Raw genomic sequence first — 19,593 nt, forward strand, 5'->3', positions numbered from 1 at the left:
ATTAATTGTTGTAACTGTCAGGAAATTTCTCCTCAGTTCTAAGTTGCTTCTCTCCTTGATTAGTTTCCACCCATTACTTCTTGTTCTACCCTCAGGTGCCTTGGAGAATAGCTTGACTCCCTCTTCTTTGTGGCAACCCGAGATATTGGAACACTGCTATCAAGTCTCCCCTAGTCCTTCTTTCTCTTAAGCTAAACATACCCAGTTCCTGCAACCGTTCTTCATATGTTTTAGTCTCCAGTCCCCTAATCCTCTTTGTTGCTCTTCTCTGCACTCTTTCTAGAGTCTCCACATCTTTTTTACATCGAGGCGACCAGAACTGAATGCCGTATTCCAAGTGTGGCCTTACCAAGGCAGTATAAACTGGCATTAACACTTCACGTGATCTTGATTCTATCCCTCTGTTGATGCAGCCTAGAACTGTGTTTGTCTGCCTCACTGATGTCTGACTCCGAAGGCAGCTGATAACTGTCAGACAGTCCTGGCCCCCTCTCTGCTTCCGACACAGAGCCCTCATCAGAGCCTTCCCCAGACTCCAGGACTGGCCCATGTTCCTCCACAACCTCCTCACTCTCCGAATCTGCTGCCGACTCTGCTGGCGGGCCACAACAACTGTTTGAACAAGCTGAGATTAAAAGCCGCAGCCAAGGTTTAGAAGAGAGCTGCCTGAACACTACAGCAAAAACAAATAACAATCCTGGTTTATTACTTTTCTGATTTGGAGTCGGTCGAATGCCGCCTGTCTTTTTCCTTCCTGCTTTCGCTTTCTTTCTTCTCGGGTAACGTTTTTTTCCCAGCAGGTTCGTTTTTGGCCTGGAATCAAACAAGGAAAAGGGGTGATTTGGGGCCTGGTCTAGAAGAGTGAGAGAAATCAAATGGAAGCAACACACCCTGTTCTGAATCGCAAGCAGGAAGAGGCCGGGGGGGGGGTGTTGGGGGGGGTGTTGGGGGGGGGGAGCACAGTGCAATCATCTCCGAATGTTCCATAAGGAAAATCAAACATAAGAGGTGGGGGAATAGAGAAAGGTTAAAATTCTTCTCCGGGATGTTTCTTTTGGCCTTAACATGTACTAAAATGTATGCGGATTAATTCGGCGGGTGGGCGGGGGGCGGCCTTGATGCTCTGTAAACTAGGTTCTTTTCCTGCAGACATTTCATCACCCGACGAGGTAACACCATCAGTGGTAGAAGGGAACACGAGGTTCGCTCTCTTCTGGCACTGATGAGATTACCTAGTTTGGGTCATGAAATGTCTGCAAGAAAACAACCAAGCTCAGAGACCACCAAGGACCCCGCAGTTCAATCCTGAGCTACAAATATTCTCTTTATCAATAACTAGCTGTTAGCCTGGTGTTGGCCGGTTATTTGTTTATCCCAATCCTGTATTAGGCGGTCACAAATATCTGGACCAAATGTAATTTCTAATATTGGATTTTCCCCCTTACTAGAGGGAGCCCCCTTGTGGAGTACTGTGAAGCCATCACCATGGCAACTCCACTGTGCTATACAGTAGAAGCCGTTTTATGGCAGTACAGTAAAAGCCAGTTTAAGGCACAACAGGCAGTCTCTTAACAGAACACCCACCCCGAGGGGTGTTAGGGGTATCTTACCCCCCACAGTATTTGTTCCCAGGGAGTAAGTCATCTATATACCAAGTTTGGTTGAAATTGCTGGAGGTGTTCCAGAGTTATGCTGGAACATACACACACACCCCGAATCTAAGTAATCACTTAGACCAGTCTTCCTCAATCTGATGACCTCCAGGTAGGTTGAGACCAACACTCCCAGAGTTCCTCATTAGCATAGCAGAGAGAATTCTGGGAATTGAAGTCCCTGAAAGATTTCATGTAGGGAAGACTATTTTGTTGTGGCTGGTGAAGAAGTCATCACTGTGACCAGGGCTCATATGCTGTCTAGAGCTGAGGGACCCATCTCTGGACCTTACAGTCTCTTTCCTACCACTGCCATCTTATCTACTGCATGTCCCTCTCCTGGCTGGGAACGATGTTGGTTCCTCTCCTGGATGGGAATAAAGTAACTCCTCGACTTATAACAGCTCATTTAATGTCTGTTCAGTTACAACAGCACTGATAAAAGTGACATATGATCATTTTTCACATTTATGACTGTTAACGGCATCCCCATGGTCGTGCAATCGAAGTTCAGATGCTTGGCAGCTGACTCATATTTGTGACTGCAGGTCACGGGATCACCTTTTGCGACCTTCCGACCAGCAAAGTCAGGGGGGATGCCAGATTCACTTAACGACCGGGTTGCTAATTTAATCGCTAACAACTGTGGCAAGAAAGGTCAGAAAATGGGGCAAGATTCACTGAACCTTAGCAGCAAAAATGTGGGGCTCAATTATGGTTGTAAGTCGAGAACATCTTGTACATTTAGATTGAATCGCTGATGAAAATTCTCACTTTTTCCACAGAAATCATCTTCCCATGGAGCTCTGTCCTGTGGAGGTGGCTGATGCACTTGGTGGCTTCCTCAGAAGACGACATGGTGACGAAGCCGTAACAGCGGGCCCCGGGGCTGCGGGCGTTTGTGACTACTTTTGCACCTACCACCTTCAAAGAGAGAGAGAAATGAAGATGACAAGCACTGGTTGGGTTTTACACATCTAAACACTACTAGCTGTTGTTTGTTTGTTACCTTCTGGGAGAGCAACAGCATTAACGCTTAGACTTATATACCGCTTCACAGTGCTTTACAGCCCTTTCTAAAGGGTTTACAGAGTCAGCCTCTTGCCCCCAACAATCTGGGTCCTCCTTTTACCGACCTAGGAAGGATGGAAGGCTAAGTCAACCTTGAGCCAGTCAGGATCAAACTCCTGGCAGTGGGCAGAGCCACACTGGAATTTCTGAATTCTCACTACTGTGCCACCTCAGTTCGTCCATCCTTCCTTCCTTCCTTCCTTCCTTCCTTCCTTCCTTCCTCTTCCTTCCTTCCTTCCTTCCTTCCTTTCTTCCTTCCTTCTTTCCCTTCCCTTCCCTCCTATCTTCTCACTTAGCACTTACTGTATTTTTTGGAGTATAAGATGCACCTCCCCCCCCCAAAAGAGCGTGGAAATGTTGGTGCGTCTTATACACCGAATACAGCCAATTTTGGCCTCCCGAAGCGCCCCCCCCCTCCGCTGCATCCCATTTTTGTGAAAAATGGGCAAAAAACAGGGGCATTTTTGCCTTCCCATCCCCGGAAGCATTCTTCAGGCTTCAGCAAGGCTGGGGAAAGAGAAAAATACCCCCCTTTTGGTGAAAAACTGCTGCATTTTTGCTTTACCCCAGCCCTGCTGAAGCCTGCAGAGTGCTCCTGGGGGCCGGGGAGGACAAAAACTTTTTTTTCTTACTTACCTCTTTGAAATCTTGGTGCGTCTTATACGCCGGTGTGTCTTATTGTCCGAAAAATACGGTATATGCCACTTTACAATACTTTTATAGCCCTCTCTAAGCGATGTACAGAGTCAGCCTCTTGCCCCCAACAATTTAGGTCCTCATTTTACTGACCTCGGAAGGATGGACACCTTGAGCCGGTCAGGATCGAACTGCCAAATTGCTGGCAGCTGGCAGTCAGCAGAAGTAGCCTGCATAACCATTGTGCCACCATGGCTCTCCAAGATGTAATGTGTAAATGAAGATTCAATCATCCAGGCCCCAAAAAATGGTCATTTAACCCGTTTTAGATACCTTCTGGGAGGAGGCTTCGCAGTATCCAAAGCAGAACAGTTACATTCTGTAATAGCTTTAGACCATATAGTGTTAACCTTGTTAACTCCCAGGACTCTTTTTTCTCTGCTACGTATTCTTTTTTTTTTTAAACAAAATTTTTATTGGTTTTAGAAAAAATAATTAGGAAAAGGGATGGTGGATAAAGTTACAAATTTTGACAGTTACATTATGCAGGAAATGCCCCCCCCCCCCCATTCTCATAACTTTCATTTATCTGCTACGTATTCTAAATCAGGGGTCTCCCAACATTGACAACTTTAAGACTTGTGGACTTCAATTCCCAGAATTCCTCAATCAGGCATGCTGGCTGGGGAATTCTGGAAGTTGTACTCCACAAACCTCAAAGTTGCCAAGGTTGGAGGCCTTTGTTCTAAATGGTCTGTTGATAAATAGATAGATAGATAGATAGATAGATAGATAGATAGATAGATAGATAGATAGATAGATAGATAGATAGATAGATAGATAGACAGACAGACAGACAGACAGACACACACACACACACACACACACACACATACAAACACAGACAGACAGACGTAATTTATTTATGGTTCACTTTTTTCTGTGAACACACTGGCACACATTAAAAAATGAAATTCTGATGCCTGTTCTCAAAACAAATACATACATACATATCCATGCCCATATATGCCACACACACAGAGAGAAAAAGAGTCGGGGATGTGTGTGTGTGTGTTTGTGTGTGTGTGTGTGTGTGTGTGTTGTATTTGTACTGCTAAATAAATAAAGGGAGACTAGTATAGATCTATTTCGAGCTAATTAGCTCTCATCAGCTAGCCATACCCTTACTGGGATTTGAACCTGGGCTGTATTATATCTTAGGCAGGAGTCTTAGCCACTAAGCCACAGGCTCGCCTCCTTATCAGTTGAGCCAGGGAAATAGGTATGTATTTGTGTTACAACCCCTGGTATGCCTACAACCCCTGGTATGGCTCAACTGATAAGGAGGCGAGCCTGTGGCTTAGTGGCTAAGACTCCTGCCTAAGATATAATACAGCCCAGGTTCAAATCCCAGTAAGGGTATGGCTAGCTGATGAGAGCTAATTAGCTCGAAATAGATCTATACTAGTCTCCCTTTATTTATTTATCAGTACAAATACAACACAAATATAAAAAGGCAACATTAAAAATAAAAATATGGTTTTCTGCCTGCATGGTCTTCTGTGATGAGCCGAAGGACAGAAAGAGGGAGTAGTGACCTTCCTCCCATATTTAGGCATACCAGGGATTGTAACACAAATACATACCTATTTCCCTGGCTCAACTGATAAGGAGGCGAGCCCGTGGCTTAGTGGCTAAGACTCCTGCCTAAGATATAATACAGCCCAGGTTCAAATCCCAGTAAGGGTATGGCTAGCTGATGAGAGCTAATTAGCTCGAAATAGATCTATACTAGTCTCCCTTTATTTATTTAGCAGTATAAATACAACACAAATATAAAAAGGCAACATTAAAAATAAAAATATGGTTTTCTGCCTGCATGGTCTTCTGTGATGAGCCGAAGGACAGAAAGAGGTAGTGACCTTCCTCCCATATTTAGGCATACCAGGGGTTGTAACACAAATACATACGTATGTATGTATGTATGTATGTATGTATGTATGTATGTGGCATATATGGGTATGCATATGTATGTATGTTTTGAGAGCAGGCATCAGAATTTCATTTTTTAATGTGTTCACAGAAAAGTGACCCATAAAGGTTATCTCGTCTTTATTTAGCCATGGCTTATTAACGAAACTGTGACAATCAACTAGGCTTTCAATACTGTTTTCTAAGCTGTAACCCATTCAGTGTGTTGTGTTTACTCCACACAGCAAGCCACATTATGGCTTTGTATTATGTGTGGGACCATCCACAGCTTGCAGACGTTCGTGGCTGTTCAATCCGTAAGTCACGTCCGATTCTTTGGAACCCCATGGACCGTAGAACACACACACACACACCAAACAAATAATGCCCCCTGGATGTTAAGAGAATAAATCCTGTAATTCCTTCTTGGTTATGTAGCATGGAATTTGAAGTTCAATGACTGAACTAGATTAACTGGTTAACTTCTCAGGGCACGATTTCCAAGGGAATAATTTTGCAAGGATCATATAAATCTGTCAGCAACCATCTTTCTGTAGCCAAAGTAGATGAATAATACCCCAAAATATCACACTTAAAATAAAATAAAAAATATGGAGCAAGTGGCCAAAAACAACCCTTATGTAGGGTCCTCTTTTTTTGTGTGTTTCCAATTTAAAAATTACCACTTTAATCAAAACATTTATCTGGCAATATTGAACCAACAAAAACTTTTAGTTGTGCCATTTTATTTCTATTCACCCTACCTTGCCATATTTGCTAAACAGGTTCTTCAGATCAGTCGCTCTGGTCGAAGAGGAAAGACCACTGACCCACAGATTTCTGCCAGAGCTAGGAGTGGAGCGAGCTATATTTGGGGGTGGGGAGAAGGGAGAGGAGATATCAAACATGACAACACACGTTAGGATGAAAAATCCCCCCCCCCCCAAAATATTAGATTTCCACACATCCACGACACGGTCTGTTTCTATTGCTCCCCTCTGGGAGGAGGTTTCTATAGTAGAATTCTGTAACAGTTTTGTTCCCCATGCCATCCGTCTGGCAAACTCTCGGGATTCCTTTTTCTCACCATGTACATGTACCCATCGGAATGAGACTGTGGTGTTTCTGTGTCATAATTGTGCACACATGTAGGTACATGCATCATGGTCACCTTTTGAGAGCTGAATGCAACAAAATTTCATTTTAATGTATGCTGATTAGTGTACATTTAAAGTGACAATATTCTACTCTACACTCCCCTCTCCTCTCCTATTCCTATTCTAGTTCTGTTCTAATTCTGTTCTATTCTATTCCACCGCTCTCCTCCCCTCTCCTCTCCACTCTCCTCTCTCTCTCCTCTCCTATTCCTATTCCAGTTCTGTTCTATTCTGTGATAATTCTGTTCTAATCTATTCTATTCTATTCTATTCCACCCACTCCTCTCCTCTCGACTCCACTCCTATTCCAGTTCTGTGCTAATTCTGTCCTATTCTATTCCACCCCACTCCTCTCCACTCCTATTCCAGTTCTGTTCTATTCTGTGATAATTCTGTTCTAATCTATTCTATTCTATTCCACCCACTCCTCTCCTCTCGACTCCACTCCTATTCCAGTTCTGTTCTATTCTAGTTCTGTTCTAATTCTGTTGTTCTATTCTATTCCGCTCCTCTCTACTCCACTCTCCTCTCCACTCTCTTCTTCACTCCTATTCCTATTCCTGTTCCAGTTCTGTTCTATTCTATTCCATTCCCCACTCCTATTCCTATTCCAATTGCTATTCTATTCTAGTTGTTCTGTTCTGTTCATCATTTTTAAGGACCTTTTAATTTCAAATGGTCGCTAAACGAATGGTTGCAAGTCGAGGACTACCTGTAGCTATATGCATATACATATACATGTGTGTGAATTGTCCTAAAATGTGAGTTCCTGCTGTAGTTATAAAAGAAACAGACATTGTGATCTCTGGAACTTGAAAATATATTGCTCACTAAGCTTTTGTTAGCCACTGGTAACATCGTCAGAGTGTAAAAGCCATTAAAGAGATACCTGCCTTTATACAATGTTAATCATTTTGGCCATTGCGCACATGATAGGTGTTGGGATCTTTTGCAATGGTCAAGGTAGCCTAACGACATAGAAAACCACATCCTTTGCTATGCTTCAACACCTGCTGTTTATGCAAGAAATGCTAACCACAGAGCCTGTCCAGAGAACTCCGGACAGGAGAGAAAAAACCACATCCTATGGAAAGCTTTAACCAATTATATGGCTGTATGCTAACCTGTTTAGTTCTGCCCTGCCACAAGCAGGTAACCAATCATGTAATAACACGATAATAATGGAAACTTTTTGAATGCCTTCTGACTTAATAAAAGCAGGCTCCAGAACACATTCGGGGCTCATATCATCTCAAGGAAACTTTGCTGTCATCCTGTTATTTCATCTCATGTATGAGCCCTCCCTAATGCAGCTGGCGACGCTGCATTTTGGTGACCCCGACGTGATTTCTTTGCGAAGAAGCCGTTAGATCGAACTGCCCATTCTCATCGCTGGGGAAAGCCGCGCAAATCGTCCGTCTGAAAGACGACAGGATCTCGTGAGTTATGGGTGGAAAGTTTTCCCAACCTCAAATAGGTCATTTGAAGGAATTGGGGGAATTAATCGATGCTACTTCTAAGATCGCCTCTCAAAGTGGTAAAAAATTACCACGAATAAAGAAAAAGGAGATTAGGAATTTGTTAACTTACATTTGGCAAAAATTTCCATTTTACCCTGAGAAAGGGACTTTAAAAATCTCTATATGGATCAAATTGGGGGAATATTTGCACCAATCTCCTAGAGCACCTATTCAAATAGTGATTAATTGGCGCATAATTATGGAATGTTTAGTTGTTCATCATAAATATGATCCTAATTCACCTTCTAAACCAGGAGGTGGCGTACCTCCCCCGTACGATGAAATTCAAAAAGAAAAGGCTTCGCTCTCTACCTTAAGCCATCCTAGAGCGACTGCTCCAATTCCTCCTTTACAAACTCAAGGAGGATCTATAGTCCAAGCTCTCCATCAGGCTAGACGGGAGGGTCAAATCGACCCTGAAGACCTTGAGACCTCTGCTCTGTTTCCAGTAAGTTGGGCAGCTCCACAGGGAGCTCCTGCCGGAGCAGCAGTCCAACCTGTTCACCATCATGTCAACTATAAAAATATAAGAGACATTAAAGCCGCTGTCAGGGATTATGGTCTTCATTCTCGCTATGTTCTTGGCTTGCTTACTTCACTTTCCTCGGCTACTGCTGAAATGCTTTTAGCTGACTGGCAATCTCTTTTCGGAATGATTTTAACTCCCTCTCAATATGTTATTTGGAATTCAGAATATGGAAAACAAATTGCCATTGCTGTCACTAGTGGCCTTCCTCAAAACGTACTTTTAGATGATTTAATGGGGACTGGCACTCGTGCAACCATTGCACAACAGATTTTGTCTGACAGAGCAGCATTTCCAATAATTAAGGACGCTGCTTTCACTGCCTTTAGAAAGGTAGATGACAACCAAGGTGTTCCCCTACAAACATTCTCAAAAATTATGCAAAACCCAAATGAAGATTATGCATCTTTTATTAGTCGTCTTCAATTGGCTTTAGAACGACAAATTGACAATGTGGAGGCTCGCAATGAATTAATGATGAAATTGGCTTTTGAAAATGCAAATCCTGACTGTCAAAAGGTGCTTCAACCCATTGCCAATAAGCCTGGTACTGTTTTAGCGGACCTTTTACAAGCTTGCCGCATTGTGGGTACTACAAGTCATAAAATGGCTGCTTTAGCTTCTGCCATAACCACGTCTTTAGCTCCGTCTTCTTCTTCCTCTGCTTCTGAGGTGCTCCCACTTTCGCGCCCTACGGGAAATTGCTTTAACTGTGGTAAACCAGGACATTTTAAAAATCAATGCAAAGCACCAGGAGGTGGCGCTAATCGCTATTCCTCCCCAACCATGGCCAGACCTTCCACTGTTTGCCCTAAATGTAAAAAGGGTTTTCACTGGGCAAACCAGTGTCGCTCCACCAACCAGTCTCAGCCACATCAAAATTTTCCCAAAAGCCCATCATCTCAAAACCAGCAACAGTCGGGAAACTAGTTGAGGGGCCTACAGCTAGCCCCGCCCCAAAGGCTGAAATTGAACATTCTAAAGTTTGGTCACAGTCATACCCTATGGTTGCTAATGATACAATTGACTATGTAATTCCTGGAAAAGTTGATTTTCTTTTTATTTCTCCACAAACCTCTATCCAATTGCCTCCATCTCTGCCTGTCATCGTTATGCCTAATCTTGATCTTACTGCTCAGGGGGTGCTTGCTTCTCCTTTTTTGCGTTCCTCTGACTCTCTCTCTGACTTAGCCTTAGCAATCATAGTCAACTCTCCAGTTACTATAAAAAAGGGAGATGTTGTAGCCACTATGATTGCTCTGGATTCATCTTCTCAGGCGTTGGCCTTAGAACAAACTGTGGGGCACTTCCGCCCTACTGCTGAATTTCACCTCAATGGGCGTTCCTTTTTTGGTATTTTAGACACTGGAGCTGACGTGTCAGTAATCCGGTCTGCTGAGTGGCCCTCCCATTGGCCCACTGACTCCGCCCCGGCCGTCAGAGGGGTAGGTGGATCTCAGTCAGCTCGCATTAGTAAGGATTGGCTTGCTGTCACTTCAGACTCCAGTACCATCACCGCCCACATTAAGCCTGTCATTTTGCCTTTTCACATCAACTTGTGGGGAAGAGATTTAATGTCACAACTTAAAGGCAAACTCACATTACAATGAACCCTCAACAATTTGTACTTCAATTGCAATTGAAGACTACGACCCCTATTTGGGTCGACCAGTGGCCATTACCTATAGAAAAACTACAAGCTTTAAAAGAATTAGTTGCTCAACAATTAGAAAAAGGCCACATTGAAACATCTGTTAGCCCATATAATTCACCTGTTTTTGTCATTAAAAAGAAATCAGGCCATTGGCGTCTTCTGAATGATTTGCGCCTCATCAACCACGTTTTACAACCCATGGGGGCCCTCCAGTGTGGCCTACCCAATCCTAACCTTATCCCTCAAGATTATGATTTAATGATTATTGATTTAAAAGACTGTTTCTTCTCTATTCCTTTACATCCTGCGGATAAACATCTTTTTGCTTTTACTGTCCCTGAACTCAACAATTCTAAACCTACTTCCAGATATCAATGGAAAGTCTTGCCCCAAGGAATGCTAAACTCACCTACCATGTGTCAATATTATGTTTCCCAAATTTTACAACCATATCGAAAGGCATTTCCTCAATTTTTAATTTACCATTATATGGATGATATCTTAGTAGCAGCCCCTGGCCCCAAAGGGACTGTCCTCAAAACCTTTCCTACACTGCAAACCATATTACAACAAGGAGGTTTGCATATTGCCCCTGATAAAATTCAAACTTCATATCCTTTTTCTTATTTAGGACACAAGGTCCTTGCCTCTCAATCTGTTCCTGTCCTTCCCTTTTTAAAACTTCCTGATAATCCTACTCTTTTGCAGTTGCAACAATATTTGGGTTCCATTAACTGGACCCGTCCTTATTTAAGCCTTACTACTCATCAATTGTCTCCTCTTTTTTCTGCACTAACTTTAGGAAAACATCCTTCTGATAGAATAGGTTTAACTCAAGAACATCATGCTGTTATAAAATTAGTTAATGAAGCCTTATCAACAAAATGGGTAGATAGGATGCAAGAAAATATCCCTTTATCAATCTTAATCATCAACACTCCTGTCATTCCCACTGCTGCCCTTGTTCAGGTTGTTTCTCCTCCAAAACTTTTTATTTTAGAATGGATACATTTATCTCACACTCCTCGAACCTCTATCACTCAGAAATCTTCTCAGTTTGCTCATTTAATAATAAAATCTAGAAATCGCTCAAAAGCCCTCATGGGCTTCGAGCCTGTTGTGTTGTTTGTTCCTTGCTCTCTTGTTACTTGGGAATCTTTATTTTCCACTTGTGACCACCTACAGTTTGCTCTTGCGGATTGGCCTGGTAAAGTGTCTTGTCATGCTCCCCATGACCCTCGACTATCTCTCTTGAACTCTGTACCTTTTCAGTGGTCCTCCCCCTACTCACCTGTTCCCCTTGCTAATGCAGTCACTGTCTTTGCTGATGGCAGCAAGCAGTTTGGTGCATGCACTTGGCAACAGGATGGTGAATGGATAATTAAAACCACATCTGAACAAACTTCTGCTCAACGATCTGAATTAGCTGCTTCCTTATTGGCCTTTCAACACTTTCAACATCAACCCTTTAATCTTATAGTAGACAGTTTGTATGTTTTCCAAGTTATTTCTTCCGTCTACATGTCTTATTTATCTCCCTCTATTGAATCTTCTTTGATGTCATTATTTTTAGCTTTACAATCTTTTATCAATGCTAGGTCAAATCCATTTCATGTTTCTCACATTAGAAGTCATCAACCTTTTCCTGGCATCATCCAGGAAGGCAATGACCGTGCTGATGCAGCTGCCACTGCTGCTTCTGCGTCTACAATTGTCTTTCCTCTTACCTCTCCCACTCCTTGGGAAAGTCATTCATACTTTCATCAAAACAAAAAGGCTCTCATTAGACAATTTGGCATCACTGCTGCCGAAGCCTCGGCAATTTTACAACAATGTCCTACTTGTAGTAAACAGTCTCATTCCATTCCTATGGGTGTCAATCCCAGAGGAACTGAATGTTGTCAAATTTGGCAAATGGATGTTACCCAATATCCTTCCTTTTCCCCATGGAAGTATATTCACGTATCTATTGATACTTTTTCTGGGTTCATCATGGCTTCACCCCAAAGGGGTGAATCCACCAAGCATGTTATGAATCATTGCATTCGTACCTTTGCATCGCTGGGACGTCCAAATGAACTCAAAACTGACAATGGCCCTGCTTATACCAGCAGTGCCTTTGCTGACTTTTGTTCGAAATGGGGAATCACTCATAAGTTTGGCATTCCCTATAACAGCCAAGGTCAAGCCTTGGTTGAAAGGGCTAACCAAACCTTAAAACATGCATTAGACAGACACATTGACAAAAAAGGGAAAAACCTCCCTAACCTCCCAACGGTGCAAAACATTTTGAACTTATGCTTATTTTCCTTGAATTTTTTAAACTTGACTGGCACTCCTGCCTCCTCTGCTGCCACAAGGCATTTTTCTTCCCCCTCCCTCTCTTTCCCCCGCCCTCAGGTTTGGTATCGCCAACTCCCAGATCCTGCCTGGAGAGGGCCCGCTGATCTCATCACCTGGGGAAGAGGCTACGCAGCAGTCCAACTGCCTGACAAAGTCTTGTGGGTTCCTGGTCGCTGTATCCGGCCTTACTTTGCACCAGCACCCCAACCATCTCCGCTGCCAGCCTCCCCGTCTCCTGAGTCTGCAACCATTGATGTGTGACTTTATACTCCCAGGCTACTCCTTGTGAATTCCGGATCGCCATGTTTGCCAATTCCATCCCAAGTTACATCCACATGACTGTATTCCTAACAATACTTTGCCTAACATGACAATCTTTAACCTCCCTCTCAGAAGTGGTTTTGCAAAACAGAAGAGGACTCGATTTATTTTTTTAAAAAAAGAAGGGGGGGTTATGTATGGCCTTAAGGGAAGAATGTTGTTTTTATGGTTATGTATGGCCTTAAGGGAAGAATGTTGTTTTTATGGTTATGTGTGGCCTTAAGGGAAGAATGTTGTTTTTATGCAGACCACTCTGGCATAGTGCAGGACTCTATGACAAAACTCAGAGAAGGCCTGAATAAATGAAAACAGGAGAAGGAAGATCAACAAGGATGGTTTGGAAACTGGTATAACCTTTCCCTTTAGCTCAACACTTTGCTAAGTGCTCTTATAGGACCATTAATTTTGCTTGTATTAGTGTGCACAATTGGTCCATGCTTATTTAATCGCTTTTCTACATTTATTACATCTAGAATAGATTCATTGCAGACCATGCTGTTGCAATCCCAGAATACCCTCTGGGACCTCGAAAGCAGAGGGACCTACCAACCCATACCTCAGGATGAGGTGTCAAATAATTTCATCGTGAGTGAAGAGGATGAGTCAATCCTTTAGCTCACTTTGCAAACCATACAAACATCTCCTCAGAAAAACATCAGGGTAAGGTCAACGATACAGGCTGAGTCGGAGGACTTGACCTTGTATCCAGTGGTCAGTGAGGGATAGTGAATCTCGGGCCCGGAGGGGCCTGGGCCACACTCCGGCTCCAACCGCCACAGCCTTTCCATTGAAATAAAAAAAGAAAGGAGGAGATGTTGGGATCTTTTGCAATGGTCAAGGTAGCCTAACGACATAGAAAACCACATCCTTTGCTATGCTTCAACACCTGCTGTTTATGCAAGAAATGCTAACCACAGAGCCTGTCCAGAGAACTCCGGACAGGAGAGAAAAAACCACATCCTATGGAAAGCTTTAACCAATTATATGGCTGTATGCTAACCTGTTTAGTTCTGCCCTGCCACAAGCAGGTAACCAATCATGTAATAACACGATAATAATGGAAACTTTTTGAATGCCTTCTGACTTAATAAAAGCAGGCTCCAGAACACATTCGGGGCTCATATCATCTCAAGGAAACTTTGCTGTCATCCTGTTATTTCATCTCATGTATGAGCCCTCCCTAATGCAGCTGGCGACGCTGCAGATAGGTCCATCCACCCGCCTCCCAGCTGTAATTAGCTTTGTTGTTTTCACATCAGGCATGTTAATCAATGCTCCTATTCCTTCCTCCCTTATCGAACACAGCTTGGACTGTTCCTCCCCAGGAAATCCAGCAGGATGAGCAGAGACCAACCTCTATCTGCAGGTAGAGATCAACAGCACACACACCCCTTTGGATATGCGATATACACTACGAAGACATAACCAGCCTAGGTCGAATGCCAAGGAGCCCGGCCAAATTACCTCAAGCTATAATAGATATGAACAATGAGGAAACAAGCCAGGCCAGTTACAAGATCACCAGGCAAAACAACAACTGAAGCTGGTTAATATATCAGATGTGCCTGCAAGACGAGGGAGGAGGTGTTGGGGGAAGCCAGCGAGAATGTTGTTAAATCAACATCAGACAGTTCAACGCTATTTCCTGGGGAGGAACAGCCCAAGTGGGAGGCGGGTGGATGGGCCTATCACACGCACAATGGCCAAAATGATTAACATTGTATAAAGGCAGGTATCTCTTTAACGGCTTTGACACTGACGATGTTAGCAGTGGCTAACGAAAGCTTAGTGAGCAATATATTTTAAAGTTCCGGAGATCACAATGTCGGTTTCTGTTACACACACACACACACACACATACAAACACACACACACAGAGCCATAAACTTACCCTTCTCATCTTTGGAAGCACTTTTAGCCTCCGCATCCTCATTTGAGCTGAAGACGAGAAAGAAAAAAGATAAGAACATTATTCTGGAAAGCCATCTGGAAAATGAACAGGCATGACAGTGGGTGCTATGATAAATACCTACCAGAGAAAAACCAAAAAGAGAAAGGGAAAAAAGAATTGACCTTTACTAGGGAAGGGGGCAGAGTGGGTCTTTAAAAGGAAAAAAACAACAACCCAAAGGAAAGTCTCCGTTGACCACCAGAGAACTAACTGCTAATCAGGAATACAAGGTTAAGAAATGCAACCTTTTGGAAGATGGAGATGATTTTATATATATAATATATATATATATATATATATATATATATATATATATATATATATATATATATATATATATATATATATATATATATATATATATATATATATATATATATATATATATATATATATATATATATATATATATATATATATATATATATATATATATATATATATATATAATTTTTATATATTTTAAATATTTATTTTTTAAATGCTTTAAGAAAAAAAGAACAGCCAAAAGTACTCCTACAGAAACAAACTGTGTAAGGACAACTTTAAAAAAAAAAACAGAGAAAATCTACGTCGAAGGATAAGCTATCGTCTCGTTGGGGCCCTCGGCAGTGTGGGGGTGGGGAGGGTCGCTGGAAGGCATCACAGCACGTTTTTGGCATTCATAAATAACCAACGGGCGAGGGGGAAAAAGACAGCATCTGGTCTAAAACGGAGAGAAACAAACCTCGTGTTCTGATCACCACCCTCTTGGGCAGAGGACTCTCTAGTGGCAGAGGGCTCCTCCTCAACATTAGCCTTCACTTCCATCTTCTCGGCCTCTGGACTAACCACTTGGGGACCTGTGTCCGATTCCGCGGTTTCCTCACTACAGGCTTCCAGAGTTTGGGCTTCTTTGCTACTCTCACCACCTCCACCTCCACCTCCACTCCTGCTCTCTACCGCTAAAGAGTCCGAGTCCGGTTTGTCTTCCTCAACTGTCTGCTCCTCAACGGGCTCCCCTTTGGCTACCACTAAGAGCTTTGCATCGTCCTCCTGATTCTTGGCCTCAGCCGGGCCTGATTGGCTGTCCTTATCTACAAGGTCTTCGTCCAAGTGGGCAGGAGAGGCGGCAGCCAACATGTCTTCTTCTTCTCCTTCTTCTTCTTCTTTTTCCTCCTCCTCCTCCTCCTCCTCCACGGCTTCCTGTTTGCCCGGCCATGAATTATTCGTTTCTTGCGCCTGCTCAGCTTCGGAAGTGTCTTCTTTTAGGGGCTCAGATTTACAAGTGTCACCCAAAATGTCGAGCACTTTCTCATTTTCTATGGATTTAACAGGAATAGAATGGCACAAGGTTTAATCACCAGGGAAACATAGCAAAGACAAATGCCGGACGGGCATGGCTGCCCGACTAACACCGAGAGCTTAAAGGCTAACACAGAGATTGGAAAACCCTCTGGGCCAACCACATTCACACGCCTTAAAACCAACTGCAGTCTAACACGGCTATTAGAGCAAGGCCTGAAAGACAGAAGGAAGAATAACCTTTATGCACAATGCTTCCTGGCGTGATCCTTGGCTGTCTTCACACAACTGCGACGCCTTTCCAATTCTTGCCAAGACTCGCTTCCAAGCGTGCGGGGTGTGTGTGTGCTTGTGCAGACGGCAATCGGTGCTTTTCGACTGTTCGGCTTGCGGGTTTTACCAATATTCTTTTTTAAGGAGACTAAGTCCACACGTGAACACCAGAAGAACTTCGGAAGTGGTTCGAAATTATGTTGGGAGTCCAGAAAGCAAAGCGGAAGGCCTTCCATGACCTTCCGTCTTCAGGTCTTCGCGTAGCCGCTTAAAAGATTTGATCCCTGCTTTGACATTAATTCAACTGTACCTCTCTAGCCAAAGTTACCATCCCAAAGCCCTGAGCGATATCACAGGATCTGCTCGGCACGTCTTTAACGGCTCCTTTATATGCGGGGCCCGGTCTGCTCCCCGGTGAAGGGATCTTAAGCAAAATTATCCTCTCACAAATATGATCACTTGTGCGATAAGAATCAAAGGTGCTCCCGCAGATCCGGTGATATGGCTAGATTTCCAATCTCTGTGGCTTTTCCTTTGGAGGTGTTCTGGACCGTGCACCATGTTAGAATAATGGACTACAGCTACTTATGGGATAAAAACCAAAGAGTAACTCAAGGGACTGGTGTGCGAGACCTAGTGGGAAATGCCCAGGAGGGGCAGAGGGTTTTTGAAATACAGTACCTGATTCCAAAGGAAACTCTTCAGGTTCCTATTAAGAAACAAAAGAAAAAAAGGGGTCAGGGTCCATTTGGCACATGGGATTATGCGATTATTTATATTTCTGTACCTTACCCTCCGAGTCTTCTGTTGCAGAATCCTTAGTGCTCTCTGAGCTTGGTGGCTTTCTTGCAGACGTTTCATTACCAAACTTGGTAACGTCATCAGTGCTAGAAGGGAGGTACCTCACTCCCTTCCACAGCGCTGGTGATTGTTACCAAATTGGGCAATGAAGCATCTGCAAGAAGACCACCAAGCTCAGAGAGCACCAAGGATTCTGCAACAGAAGACTAGGTTAAAGTTACCAAGGGACCCCCACAGTTGAACCCTGAACTACAAATACAGGCAGTCCTCGACTTACGGCCATAATTCAGCCCCAAATTTCTGTTGTTAAGTGAGTTTTGCGACCTTTCTTGCCACTGCAGTGGCTCCGTTGTTCAGTAAATATGGCTTTCCGCTGTGATTTCGCTTGTCGGGTGGTTGCAAAAGGGGGATCATGTGACCCCCCCAGGACACTGCAACTGTCATACATATAAATCAGTTGCCAAGTGAATTTTGATCATGATGCAATAGTCGAAAAATGGTTGTAAGTCGCTTTTTTCAGGGATGTTGTAACTTTGAACAGTCACTAAATGAACTGTTGTAAGTTGAGGACTACCTGCATTCTCTTCTGAGCCTCCTGATTTTAATCCCTGCCTTCATACTAATTCAGTGATGGCCTGGGGGCAGATGTTACACCACCAGCTCTCAACTGGAGTGCGATACTTACCCTGGTTCATCATTTTCCTTCTACACCAGGGGTGCCCAATCCCAGGTCTGTGGACGGGCACCGGGCTGTGGCATGCCAGAAACCGAGTTGTGCAAACAAGCAAAGCCCCATCCATGGGATGCAGGCAACACGTGAAACTACGCCCCCTCCAGTCCACTAGTTATGCGACCCCCGAGTGTAAAGAAAATGTGTATTTAATTATTCATATAACTGCAGCTAGAATTGTATTTGCATAAAATTGGAAAATGGAAAAAATTCCCTCAGAGGGAGAGATGATTTTTTTAAAAAAAATAAGAGTGTAGAAATGAACAGATTAACGTTGGCAATTAAGGAGAAGAGTATTATAAGATATGGGGATGTTTTTATCACTTGGATAGAAAATGAATACAGACAAAAAGAAACAGAAAATTGAATAATTTGGAAAAGAACGTAGAATTATAGGGGAGGAGTTGAATTAAAAGGCAATTGAAGTGTAAATGTAAAGGCAAGATAAAAATAGATTAAAAATGATGCAACTGTTAAATATGATGACACAAAGATTGCACCCAGATGACACACTGTAAGATTAATGATGTAAGAGTGGTTATGGAAAAATTAAAATAAAAACTTTTTTTTAAAAAGAAAAACCTCTCCCCATGGAACCGGTCTTTGGTGCCCAAAAGTTTGGGGGCCTCTGTTCTACACTACAACAATATCAATAAATGGTATTTACAAGTCATCCTCGTAGTTATGATCACAATCACAAGAACACAATTCAGGCGTTTGGCAACCAGCTCACAATTATAGCAATAGCATTTAGACTTATATATCGTTTCACAGTGCATCACAGCCTTCTCTAAGCGGTTTACAGCCTCTTGTCCCCGACAACCTGGGTCCTCATTTTACCGACCTCAGGAGGACGGAAGGCTGAGTCAACCTTGAAGCGATGACTCAAACTCTTGGCAGTGAGCGGAGTCAGCCTTTGTAACAACTGTGCCACTACGACTTCCTTCTTACCTTCCTTTGCAAGCAATAGCACTTAGACTTATATACTGCTTCGCAGTGCTTTACAGCTCTCTCTTACACAGTGAGCATCTTGCCCCAAACAATCTGGGTCCTCATTTTATCCACCTCGGAAGGATGGAAGGCTGAGTCAATCTTGAGCCTGCAGAGATTCGAACTGCCAAATTGCAGGCAGCCGGCAGTCAGCAGAAGTAGCCTGCAGTACTGCACCCTAACCACCGGGCTACTGCAGCTCATTATGATGGTGGTTGCATCTTGCAGTCACATGACTGTGACCTTCCCAATCAGCTTCCGAAAAGCCAAGTCAATGGGGGAAGCCAGATTAGTTTATTGATGACTGAGCGATTCCCTTGACAACCAGATGATTCACTTAACAACATGGTAAAAATATTTGGAAAACCAGGTCTGGCCATGTGATCACTCACTGAATAACATCGCAGAGCAACCAAATTCCAGTCCCAATTGCACCCTTAAGTGGAGGATTGCTTTAATGCAGGGGTGTCCAAACTTGGGAACTTTAAGACTTGTGGACTTCAACTCCCAGAATTCCCCAGCCAGCTGGCTGGGGAATTCTGGGAGTTGAAGTCCACAAGTCTTAAAGTTCCCAAGTTTGGACACCCCTGCTTTAATGGAACCCAAACATTCTCTGCTCTTGGATACTTAGTTTCAAAGTTGCTTTTTGATAACTTGCATGTGAATGAATTGTTTGGGGCACCTGGAAAAGTTCCTGTCAAGAAGGCTATGAA

General features: G+C 43.3%; 1 protein-coding gene across 5 annotated transcripts in view; it reads right to left on the bottom strand.

Annotated features, from left to right (window-relative positions):
- LOC309394802 (scaffold attachment factor B2-like) overlaps nucleotides 1-19,593 on the bottom strand; it is a 71,981-nt gene that overhangs the window by 32,918 nt on the left and 19,470 nt on the right. For all 5 annotated transcript variants that reach the window (XR_014175795.1, XM_081958422.1, XM_081958421.1 and 2 more), the window contains exons 6-11: nucleotides 17,041-17,068; nucleotides 15,530-16,103; nucleotides 14,743-14,789; nucleotides 6,095-6,195; nucleotides 2,427-2,576; nucleotides 710-813 (exon numbers count right to left, since the gene is read on the bottom strand). Coding sequence is in view for 4 of the 5 variants with exons in the window: in XM_081958422.1 (XP_081814548.1) it covers nucleotides 710-813; nucleotides 2,427-2,576; nucleotides 6,095-6,195; nucleotides 14,743-14,789; nucleotides 15,530-16,103; nucleotides 17,041-17,068 (1,004 nt within the window). In the remaining variant the exon portion in view is untranslated. The remainder of the gene's footprint in view (nucleotides 1-709; nucleotides 814-2,426; nucleotides 2,577-6,094; nucleotides 6,196-14,742; nucleotides 14,790-15,529; nucleotides 16,104-17,040; nucleotides 17,069-19,593) is intronic.

This window comes from Natrix helvetica (assembly GCF_964273705.1).
Source record: "Natrix helvetica genome assembly, chromosome: 1".
In the NCBI taxonomy this organism is placed as follows: domain Eukaryota; kingdom Metazoa; phylum Chordata; class Lepidosauria; order Squamata; family Natricidae; genus Natrix; species Natrix helvetica.